Below are 12,809 nucleotides of genomic sequence, written 5' to 3' on the forward strand. Positions count from 1 at the left end.
GAAAGCAGCAGGAAAAAGGAAGGACAGACTTTAGTTAATCTTGAGAAGGAGGAAGAGTGTATTTTACAAGGAGGGAGTTAACGAAAGGCTTTCCGCAGTGCTGGCAACAGTCTAGTTAATGACCTGAATGCTGGTCACAAGGGTTATGCTTTGTGATTATTACATCAAAAAAGATGCACAGCTCAATGACTCTTCCATATCTAGGTTACAAATCAGAACAAAAAAGGCTGAAAAAAGCAACAGGGCCTGGTGGCTGACTGGATTTGGTGGGGAGAGGGGCGGGTGGAGAAACCACCAAAGAGGACAACTCCTAGGTTTCTGACTTGCACAACCGCTTGGGTGGCGATGCCTTTCACTGGGATCAGAAAGAGCATTTTCAGGGGAGGAACATTAATTAAACCTTGGACATATTATATTTATACTTTGGAGACATCCAAGTAGAGATGTCCAGCAGGGGATTAGATAGCCAGATCAGGAGGATCGAAGGAGAGAGAAATTTTGAGGCTGGCGACATACATTTCCTGGTTAGAGATAAAGTGTTCGGTTCATCCGTGAGTGAAGCCATGGACATGGATGTGACTGTTTAGGGAAAGAAGACTGACAAGAGGGTGTAGGGCTGATGCCTGGTGTGTCCACACTTAATGGGAAGGTACAGGAAGATGAAGGCAGTCAAGAAAGCTGCAAGGAAACAAGCGGTAGGAGGAAAATCAAGAACGTGTCATGAGCCATTAAGCAGGGGAAGAGAACGTCTCCTGAGTAACTTCACCGCTGCAGGCTGATGCAGTTAGGAAAGGTTACGGGTTATGCGCAATACCCAGCAAGCCAGTTTCACTCCACCTCTTTCTGGCTGACTTGAGACAAGCAAAAACCCAAAGGAAAAACCAATACTTCTGAGAATGGCTAAAAAGCTTTTGTATTATCTTTAGAAATGAGAAATTAAGGCCCCCCTCACTGTTCTTTCTCCCTCTCAGGAAGGAAGAAGACAGATTTCAAAGCACTGATTGAGTCTACACCATTAAAAGGTCAGTACACGAGTACAGGTTCACTCTCCCGCCTCTTCCATGTGACCTCAAGAGGGCCTTCTCTCCTCTAAGTGAGAGCCAGGGACAAACCTACTACCTGGGGAGAGAAGGCCTAAGGCATGTGGCCAAGGCCAGATCAGCAGTCAGCCAAAGCAAATGTGCTCTCTGGTTACATGGCCCGAAGCACTGATGGGAAGGAGTTAGATAGGGCAGACTTTGCTCACATCATATGGGGAAAATCTAGTCACATTTGAGAATTGAGGAGATGAAAGGGGTCCAACTCAGAGCCTGTTTTAGTTTGAAACAATTTAAGCTTAACTGGACTGGGATGGTGGGGTGAAGCATTCTCTTGTGAACCCAGCTGGGTTCATTACGGTCTTCTGCCTTGGGAGTTCGGTGCCCAAGTCCTAGTTATGAATAAAATGCAAAGTATCTTAGTTTTTCATTTGCAAGTCCAAATATTTAATACAGATTTCTTCCTCGGGGCCCTATAGTGGCTGTAGACTGGAGAGAATTCTGTTACTGGGATCCCTGTCCAGGATACTATCACAAGATTTCACAATTTCCAGGACCACATTAATTACATACAAAACAAAACTACAGTGGGCATCTAGGTTAAATTCATAACATAACAGCAACTCCAGGATCAATAGATATATTTGTTCCTTGATGGGAAAGTTTGAGTAAAGATTGACTCTTTCCCAAATTCACCTATAAATTCAGTACAATTCTAATCAAGATCTCAATGGGATTGTTTTTTTAACAATTGTTTCAAAATAAATTCTAAAATTCACCTGGAACAGTAAATGCATGAGAATAGCCAAGAAATGTCTTAAAATGATCGTATCTCCCCTATCAGATATCAAATGTACTATTTAAAGCCACAGGGGAGAGAGGAACAGTAGTAATGGAAATGAATGGAAACACAAACAACATACCACTGGAACAGAATGGAGAATCCAGAAAGAGGCCCTTGGTATACAAGGAAATTCTTGTTGCATTTCAAACACGGTCAAGTCAATACATGGGGTTAGACAAAACCTACCAACTAAGAAGAAGGTTTGATCCCTACCTCATACCATACATGAAAGTAAATTCCACTCAAACTAAAGGAGCTAAATATGAAAAAAATTCAAACAAAATACATGAAAGTTAAAAAAAAAAAAAAAATCTTGGGATGCTAGAGATTTTGTTAAACAAGATTAAAGAAAGAAAAAAAAACCCAAGCCCAAAAGCTACCAAGAAGTCAAAGATGGGACCACATAAAAAAGTTTGAACTTCTACTGAATAAAGACACCATTAATAAGATTAAAAGACAAATGAGAAGGAGAAAAGACGTGTAATGCATATAACAAAAAATTTCTGTGATACCTGAAGAACTCCCACTAACCAGTAAGGAAAAAAAAAAAGACACCTAGAAGAGAAATAAATGGGCAAACGTATAAAAAAGTAATCTCCAGAAGAAATTTAAGCGAACATTTGACATACGTCTATATAAAAATTAGGTTACAGATTCACCCAACCTATAAGCTACATTCTACTTGATAAATGATTTTTTTTCAAAACTAAAAGAAACCATAAATACCCATTCATCTGATATCAGAATGAGAAATGCCCTTCTAAACTCAAACCTATAGAAAAAAATACAAAGAAAAATAATTAATTTTTCATACACTTTCAAAATAAGCAATGTACTATAAAAATTAATGAAATAGAAAATGGCAAAAATAGTAACAAATGATAAAACATCCATATCCTTTAAATATATAAGGCATTTACCTAATCAACATAAAAAATACTAAGATGTAGGGACACCTGGATGGCTCAGTCATTAAGCATCTGCCTCCAACCCAGGTCATGATCTCAGGGTCCTGGGATTGAGCCCCTGCATCGGGCTCCCTGTTTGGCAGGAAGCTTGCTTCTCCCTCTCCCACTTCCCCTGCTTGTTCTCTCTCTTGCTGTGTCTCTGTCAAATAAATAAAATCTTAAAAAAAAACAAAAAAAACAGGGGCACCTGGGTGGCTCAGTGGATTAAAGACTCTGCCTTCAGCTCAGGTCATTATCTCAGGGTCGTGGGATGGAGACCCACATTGGGCTCCATCAGGCTCTCTGCTCAGCAGGGAGCCTGCTTCCCGCCCCTCCCCGCCTGCCTCTCTGCCTACTTGTGATCTCTGTCTGTCAAATAAATAAATAAAATCTAAAAAAACCAAAAACCAAAAACCAAAACCTAAGATGTATACAGGCAAGACTCAAGAAATGCAGGGGCGCCTGGGTGGCTCAGTGGGTTGAGCGGCTGCCTTCGGCCCAGGTCATGATCCCGGACTTCCGGGTTCGAGTCCCGCATCAGGCTCCCCGCTCCTTGGGGAGTCCGCTTCTCCCTGTGACCTTCTCCTCTCTGAAGCTCTCTCTCACTCATTCTCTCTCAAATAAATAAATAAAAATCTATTAAAATTTTTTTTTCAAAAAAAAAAAAAAAGAAGAAATGCAAACAATTAATAAAAATGTGAAAACCCAAAAAAAAAAAGTGAAAACCCACTAAAATTTGTTTACGCCTCGGGGAAATGCACATCAAAACAATGATGTGACATTTTTCATAAAATAAATTCATAAAGGTCTAAATAATGACATAACATTCAACAACAAGGGTACAGGACTCCTGACATTCTCTTACATTACTGGTGGAATTTCTAAGAACAAGAGAAAATAGTTGTGACATGTTAAATGAGGAAAAAAGATATAAAATACATACAGTATTATCTCAACCATGTTTTAAAATAATAGCTACATTTTATGAGCACTCGCAGTTGGGCCAGGTGCTGTGCTCAAGCTGTACAGACATTAGTGCACTGGTGTACTTCATCTTCAGATAATCCTGAGCTAGACACTACTGTTACCCTCCCTTTATGAAGGGGAAACTGAGATAAAGGAGAGATCAAGTTATACAGCCAAAATTTCAAAGCAGGTACCCTTTGGTCTATACTACGTCACCTTAACTATTAGCACAACATGCTAGCGGAAATAAATCAAACTTTTAAAAAACAGTGGAGTTGATTATACTCCCTTTTCTTATTTTGTCATGAATCTTCCACCATTTTACTTCTCAAAAACAATGATCATTTTTAAAAAGGTCAATAGTCCTACAACAGGATAACAGCATCCTTGAAATTCCCCTAAATTACAGATGCTAGTAACCAAAGAAACTGTATAGCTTATAATCCAATGGTTTAAAAAAATTTTTTAGCAAAAAATTTTTTTCCAAATGAAATTGTATGTGGATCTATAATGAAAAACAGATTTAAGCTATATTTCACTCTATCAGTGTATTTTAAAAGCTCAATGACATTTACAACAAAGGTCTTCTGATCAACACAAACTTTATAAACCACGGATGATTGGGGCAGTCAGACTTGTTCTGTTTTGATTGCGCAGCATCAAGAGTTGCAAATGATGAGTTTTGTTGTTTTTTTCAATAGCACATTAATGCTATTTAAGGACTTTATTATACCTGTCCCAAGTCTATGTAGAAGCACATTTCTAAGTTAAATCTCTAATAATAAATCTTAAAATATATAATAATCATGACATTAGAACATGATGCACAAGGCAGTCACATATAGCATAATACAATGGGAGTTCTACAGTAGTGAATTTGCTGATATCATTTTAGATGAGCAAACAAGCACTGGCCTGAATTTTTAAAATACCAATATAAAGCTGTAATCCTAATCAATTAAAAATTCAAGTATAAACACAAAGAAAGAAACTCTATTATAAGGATTTTTATCCTGAGTATTGGCATTATGGATGATTTTAATTTTTTCCTTTTGTTTATTTTCCCTCAAATATTCTAAATACAGTGATTTTTTTCCTTTTTGACTTTTTAATCTTTTTTTTAAAAGATTTTATTTATTTATTTGACAGAGAGAGATCACAAGTAGGCAGGGGGGGGTGTGAGGGGCATGGGAAGTAGGCTCCCCGCTGAGCAGAGAGCCCAATGGAGGAGGCCTCAATCTCAGGACCCTGGGGTCAAGACCTGAGCCAATGGCAGAGGCCTAACCCACTGAACAACCCAGGCACCCCTCTTTTTTACTTTTCAATCTTAATATAACTATAAATCACAGGAATTTGCAAAAAATGCACAGGATGGCCCCTAGCACACTTCACCAAACCTCCTCAAAGGTAACATCCTATGGAGGTACCTGGGTGGCTATAAATTACTATAATCTTGTATTTCAAAAATGCTATATAAATGCAATCATACAGGATGTCAACTTAAGACTGGCACTTTTTTCCACCTGGCATAACTCCTTTGAGCCAACCTGGCAGTATAAATCAGTGGTCTCTACTGTGTTAAAATTTATCACGGTATGCATTTGAGTATATACAAATGTTTATAAATGTTTTAAAGTTTAACATGTTAAAATGTGAGTCAAATGCTTGTGAAATCCCTACTGCACTGCCACACAACTAGGAGTTGGGGGAACAAATTCTGAAAACTGATAATCTAATACCAGTGCAGTGCAACTGAGTACAAATACTACGTAGAAGAGAAACCCAAAGCTCAGTGCTTGTAAGTCTTGTCCACAGTTACAAGAACATGTGGTTTACAAGAATGCCTGCCTTTGCATTTTTCTGGACAAGCTCTAGATTCCAGTCCTTTTCCAACCTAGGTGGGTCTGAGTTACATTCAAATATGATCACTTGCTATTCCCCCCAAACGGCCACCAACTTCTGCCTTTCCTCGCGCTGTTCCCTGGAGTCTTCCGAATCATCAAGGAAATGAATCCCTCTTAAATTCCTCCTTCCGGGTGGTGATTTAGCCGGCACCACGCCCCAGGCCCAATTCTCCAGATTCTTTGCACAGTAGATCCATGACTCAACACCTCTCTCGGAAAGAGCTTCCCCGCCCTCGTACAAATTCAAACTAACTTTTTCTCCTCTCCACCCCAGGTGCCTAGATACCCTTTATCTTCCTTCCCTTGGCAATTCTGCTGCGTTTTCCTGATAGCTCACCCCACTGCATACCTGTTCACTAACTAGGTGTGACAAATCCCTTATCTTCACAAGTTTAGGCTTAGAAGGCAAACACTCCAGAAACTTATTTCTTGAATACCAATCCTTCATAGTAGTGTCCTTGCTTTCCCCCGACAAATTGCTCTAAACAAGAAAAAGCTATAATGCAAACTCTAAGAATTTCTGGCATACAGAGGTTTTAAAAAAATGGCACCAGTGTTTGCATAGTTTTAAAAAACTCGGCCGATATGGGCATCACTCGATCAATAGTAGATCTAAATGGAATTCAAAGTAGCAAAGAGCCTGGGTTAGAACCAAGCCTCTGTCCCTGTATTATCTACATCAAGTTTCACTTACATTCCATGTGCCTCAGTTTTCTCATCTGTAAAATGGTGATAAAAGCACCTCATAGGACTGTTAAGAAAATTAAATAAGCAAGCATTTAAAACACTGCTTTGGGGGTACCTGGGTGGCTGAGTGGGTTAAAGCCTCTGCCTTCGGCTCAGGTCATAATCCCAGGGCCCTGGAATCGAGCCCCACATCGGACTCTCTGCTCAGCGGGGAGCCTGCTTCCCCTCCCCTCTCTGCCTGCCTCTCTACCTTCTTGTGATCTCTGTCTGTCAAATAAATAAATAAAATCTTTTTAAAAAATAAATAAATAAAACACTGCTTTGCACATAGTAAGCATTATCTTAAGTATTAACAGTTCTAATACCACAGCAGTCCAGTTACAATTGTGATATCTTCTTACATACTCTAAGTTCATACTGCTTCTGAAATTTCCATACCAAGAAACAACAGAACACAAGAACCAATATTTTATTTTATGTATTAGTCAAAACTAACTACTAACTACTAGAACAAATTTTCTTTCACAGGTATTAACATAGCATGAAATACGAATATAAGCACTTAAAAAATATGTGATGGAAAGAACGCTAGCAAAAAGTAGGATATAGATCAGAATACATACTATGATAATTTTATGTTTAAAAATGGGAAGAATAATATGGTCATATTTATGCTTGTACATAAAATGGCTCTGCAAAGTTTCACAGCTGCTCTGGAGAGGGAGAAGTGCGTGTCTGGGTGAAGGGTATGAAAGAGATTACTCACCATGTACACTTTAGTATCTTCAAATGTGAAACACCCATGCATTATCTCTAGAATTCAACTGAAAGAAATGTACAGGACCTTAAGAAGCCAGGTTTCCAGTCGGCTACTAATTGTGTTACCTTGGACAAGCTGTTTAACCTCCGAGTCTGGGTGGACAAAGAAAGGAGTAGCAAAGATTTCTAGTTCTACTCTAAAAATGGAAGATTCCAGGGTCCCTGGACGGCTCAGTCCATACAGCATGTGACTCTTTTTTTTTTTTTTTTTTAAAGATTTTATTTATTTATTTGTCAGAGAGAGAGGGAGAGAGAGAGAGAGAGCACAGGCAGACAGAGGCAGAGGGAGAAGCAGGCTCCCTGCCGAGCAAGGAGCCCGATGTGGGACTCGATCCCAGGACGCTGGGATCATGACCTGAGCCGAAGGCAGCTGCTTAACCAACTGAGCCACCCAGGCGCCCCAGCATGTGACTCTTGATCTCAGGGTCATGAGTACAAGCCCCATATTGAGCAGCAGAGCTTACTTCAAAAAAAAAAAAAAAAGACAAAACTCAACAAAAGTAGTAAGTAGACAGCACTATTACTTTTTTCAAGATGTGAGAGAGGTATTAGTTCAACATTTTGCAAAGGAAGACAATTTTTTGAGGAATTGATGGTTTTCGAATACTATTTTACAGTTTTTAAAACTGTAGAACTGTCAAGCCTATTCATCTTTTTTTTTAAGATTTCATTTATTTATTTGACACAGAGAGGCACAGCGAGAGAGGGAATACAAGCAGGAGGAGTGGGAGAGGGAGAAGCAGGTTTCCCGCTGAGCAGGGAGCCCAATGGTTCACTCAATCCCAGGACCTTGGGATCATGACTTGAGCAGAAGGAGGATGCTTAATGACTGAGCCACCCCAGGTGCCCCCCGATCCTACATTCATCTTTAAAGGTCACTTGTACTATTCTTAACATAAGAACCCTTGTAGAAAGGGGTCTAATATAACTTGCAGAAAATACCTATAAAGAATATTCTAGGAAAAAAAAAAAAGAATATTCTGCATATTATATTGTTTCTCTTGCCACACTTCTGAGATTGTTTTAAATGCACTTTAAGTCTTTATACTACGGCTGGGAGGAGCAATAAAGTACACTAAAACAATTTACACTAAAATACATAAATGACTATACCTAAAAAAGCATACTACTTAAGGATGTTTATTAGCAGATACCGCAAAAAAAGGTAACACCTCTGATCAATGATAACAGCTCTGAGTATATAATTTATTCCAGGTATCATCCAGGTACATCCTTACATCATCATTAACCCCACCACTCACCTGGCAAAGCAGGTTTTAAGAGCCCAGTTTAACACAAGAAACAACTGAAGATCCACAAAGGTAAGTGACTAGCTTGAGGCCACAGTCTAAAAGTAGCAGATTAGGCGCCCACCCAGAATCCATGGTTCTGAGCGCTGCACGGAACAGGGGTTAATGTTGGCTGGGAGGCGGGTGCAGGTTTGCAACAGACTATTTACTGATTTATATAAAAAGGAGGAAAAATAACGAGAAGAAAGCAAACCTTTTAATAAAGCTAAATGATTCGATTTAAAGTCTTTTATTTTGAAATTCTGGCCTCTCAAATCATTTGAGTTAAAATATCTTTTTTATAAATGAAATGAAAGCAGCTAGTGATGTGGGTTACTGTTGCTGTTTTCATTGGCTATCCCTGGCAAAAATAAATAAATAAATAAATAAAAATAAATTTGGCAACTCTATTGCACCCTCCCAATATGGGGTGGGGGTAATCATTTCTTTTGAAATCCAAAGTCGGGGGGGCGCACATGGCTGGTTCAGTCAGTGAAGCATGCAACTCCTGATCTCAGGGTTGTGAGTTCAAGAGCCACACTGGGTGCAGATTAAAAAAATTATCTAAAAAAAAGAAAAGAAAAGAAAAAAGAAATCCAAAGTCTGGGAACTGCTCCCTTACACAATGATGCCTCCCAAAATACTAGAGGACTTCACACACACACACACACACACACACACAACCCTCAAAATTCTCTCATTCATCTCTATTCTATTTGGATCAAGATACTTAAGGATTGAGAAATGAGAATAAAGTGCATTTTAGCAACCCAAAGTCACATGAGTTAACAACGGGTTCTGGTAGTTGACTTTCCTCAGGATTCCTTTTATTGGGTAACTTTCCTGATCCTTCATCTGCAATTCTACTCACTCTAACCTGGGCTCAGACTTTCTTTTCCTATGATAGTCACATTTTTTTAATACTTCTGCTAAGTAGCAATCAATACTTAAGTCAAATAAAAAGAATTACTTGAGGTCTCCATTAACCTGATTTTATTTAAAGCCAGTCTGACAAAATAAAAACTTTTAATGATGTTTACCCTACCAACTTAGAAGAAAAAATTGGTCTATAAATCAGACTCAAGCCATGTTAATTTCCAAATTTCTGTACCTCCTCTAAATATATTCGTATATATACACACACATAAACATGTATATGGTATATACATACATGGAGCTTTGCAAGCAGTTTATAAACAGGCTGATCAAACTGAGTAAGTTTCTTGAAAATAATGTTATTGTGTTTATAGCAAATAAGCTATTTACTCTTCGTTAGCCATGTCTTATTTCTTACCTATCCTCCTTTAGAGAGCATCGATTTTAAAATATTTTATGTACACAGCTACAGAATTAAACATTAGTTCCTGTCACAACATATTAAATTCACATTTAAAACTATAAAGACATCCAGGTACTCTTAGTCTTACTTACATACTTATATACACTTTTAATATTCTACGTGATGTTATTTATATTATTTTATAGTACTTTATTAGAAATTTTTAAAAGAGCACAAAAACCTGGATCTTAGAGGATATGCAACTGAAAATATTTATAGTCTATACTTATTGCATGGTTCAAAAACACTCCTTTTTAAAGGCAAATCGATTTTAAAACCGTAGCCCTACAGTTTGGGTAACATAAAGCACTCTTTCCATGCCTACAATGTAAAAGGTCCAGTGAAATCTATTATGGACCAGAGTTTGCAACTCTAACACTGGTAATAATTCTGCCTAAATTCCTTACTAATCTAGTATCAAAGTTATTTCTATTTCCTTTTTTAAAAGATTACTTGAACTCAATTGCTGGGCAGTCTTTTCACCTTACATTTCTCATCGTGTATTTACACAACTAACTTCGGGTACAGGTGCTTCCAAGTACAACCCGACGTGCCACAAGCAGGAGGGAGTCTGCCCAGAAGTGGCTCCGCGCTCTCGCAGGGACGCTCCGTCTGTGAAGTCCACGACGAGGCTCAGAATACTCAGCCCAGAACGTGACTGTCACACCGGCGTGCACCGGGGCTCGGTAACCCCGCACGGAAACCCAGGGCTTCCTGGAGCAAGAACGACGCCTATCCTCCCGCTGCAGCAACAGGGTCTGGCCTTAGGCAAAGGGGACAGAGCTGTCGGGAGCAGAGCCGGCGGCTGGAGCCTGCGAGCGTCGCCGACCAGCCCAGGCCCGGCCCGCTCCCGCAGTCACCAACGTGCGGGTCACAACAAACTGGCAAGCGACACGTTCCTGTCTACGCAGCGAGCTGCAGGTCGGCGGGGGAGAAGCGGCCGAAGCAGCTCCTGCTAAGAAACGCGGAACAGCAGGCGAGTGCGTGTCCGTGAGAACCGTCACCCACCAGTTCCGAAGTCGCGTCTTCACTCCGGCCACTTTCAACGACCCCCCCCCCTCGCATCTTTAAAAGGAGGCGCTTTAGGACGCGAATTCCTCCTTCCCCAAAGTAACTCACCCAGGACAGCCAGGGCAGCGAATTCCAGCAGACGCACCCCCGCGACCCGAGAGCCCCGAACCACCCCGCTCCGGGAGCCGCGCGCTCTCGGTCTCCTCCGGGCGCCCCCGACCACCGGCGCCCCGCACCGTCCCCGCACCCGTCTCGGGCACACGGGGCTCCCAGCGGACGCGGCGTCCGGCGGGCGCCGAGGACCGGGTCCCGGAGCCCGGGTGTGCGCGGCGCCGGGCTCTCGCTCCGCACCGGGTCACACGCGCTCCGGCCCGCGAACGCCGCCGTCCCAGGGGCCGCACGCTCGTCGGCGCCGGAGCACAAAGACGCCCGACCGCGGAGCACCTGTCCGGGCCGGGGAGCCCGGGACTGCGCGCCCCGAGTCCGCGCGGGCCGCACCGCCCCCGGCGCCCGCGGAGCCCCGTGCCCTCGCGGCGCCCGGCGCGGGGTCCCGCACCCCGACCCGCCCCCCGGCGCGAACCAGGAAATCGGTCGCGCCCGCCGCCACCCGCCCTCGGCGAGCCCCCTCGCCCCCGCCCGGCCCGGCCGCAGCCCGCCCGCCCGCGCCCGGTCCGCGCCGGCCTCCCCGCGGCACTCTGCCACCTCATCCCTCCTCGCCGGCCTCGCGGCCCCCGCCGCCCCCGCCCCGGCGGCCTGCGCTCCGGCCGCCCCTCGGGCCGGGGCCGCCGGCCGCCTCCCCACGCCCGGCCGCGCTCGCGGCGCCGTCGGTCCCTCCGCGGCCCGGTCCCCGCCGGCCCCCAGGCCCGAGCTCCCGCCGCGCGCTCCCCGCCCCCAGCCTCCGCCCTCACCCAGCGCGGCCGCTCCCGGCCCCGCTCCCCCGCGCCGGGCTACCTGGAGGCAAGGGCGGCGGAGCACTTCACCCAGGGCCCCAGGTCGCAGAGGGCCCGGTGCTCGGGGTCCCGCTCCTTCTCCCGCTCCACGTGGTAGGCGTAGATGGAGAGCAGGATCCCGGCGGCGCACACTGCATACCGGGCCACCCGCTCCCACCGCGGCACCGACACTCTCAGCAGGACGGGCGCCGCCATCTTCCCCCCGCCGCCGCCGCCTTCGCCGCCGCCGCCGCCGCCCTCCGCCTCCACCTCAGCCGCCGCCGCCCGTCGGGGCCCGACCCAGCCGCCGCCGCCGCCGCCGCCGCCTCCGCCGCCGCCGCCACCGCCGCCGCCGCCGCCGCGCCCCATTGGTTCCACCGCCTGCTCCGGGCCCCGCCCCCACAGGCGCGCGGCCCAACCGCCCCGAAAGGAGAGCGCCCGGCGGGGCGGGGAAGGCGCGCGCGGGCGCGGAGGGAGGGGGCGGAGCGCGCAACCGTCGGGAGGCGGGGCCGGGAGGCGGGGCCGGGAGGCGGAGGCGGCGCGGCGCACGCAGCGGGCGGCACCGAGAGGAGGGGCGTGGTCGGGGGTGGGGCGGGGCTCTAGAGTAAGGGGCGGGGAAGGGAACAGAGGGGCGGGACGGGGCCTGAGGGCCTTAGGGGCCTGGGTGCGATGAATAATAAATTTCAAAAATACCACCCAGTGTGACTAAGTGAGCCCTTGGCCCTTTCCCCTGGGGATGGTGATCAATTGCCACCGTATTTTCCTTTTTTGTCATTATCATTTGATATTTTTGACCCAATCCAAATGAACCCTGGCAACGCCAGAGCTTCAGAGTCTCGCTTCCATTACCGGATACGCCCCACCACGACCTCCAGCACCTCCGCGTTCAACAGGTGCAAACTTAAATATTCTTTTTCTTTTTTTTTTAAAGATTTTTATTAATTTATTTGACAGATCACAAGTAGGGAGAGAGGCAGGCAGAGAGAGAGAGGAGGAAGCAGGCTCCCCACTGAGCAGAGAACCCAATGCAGGCCTGA

The 12,809-nt window shown here is 44.8% G+C and overlaps 1 protein-coding gene across 1 annotated transcript in view; it reads right to left on the reverse strand.

Moving 5' to 3' along the window:
• Positions 1-12,011, reverse strand: part of VKORC1L1 (vitamin K epoxide reductase complex subunit 1 like 1) — a 62,981-nt gene extending 50,970 nt beyond the window's left edge. The window contains exon 1 of the mRNA XM_044233876.1: positions 11,795-12,011. Within this exon, the coding sequence (XP_044089811.1) occupies positions 11,795-11,988 (194 nt within the window). The 5' untranslated portion in view covers positions 11,989-12,011. The remainder of the gene's footprint in view (positions 1-11,794) is intronic.
• Between the last annotated feature and the right edge of the window lie 798 nt (positions 12,012-12,809).

This window comes from Neovison vison, chromosome 14 (genome assembly GCF_020171115.1).
Source record: "Neovison vison isolate M4711 chromosome 14, ASM_NN_V1, whole genome shotgun sequence".
Taxonomy (NCBI): domain Eukaryota; kingdom Metazoa; phylum Chordata; class Mammalia; order Carnivora; family Mustelidae; genus Neogale; species Neogale vison.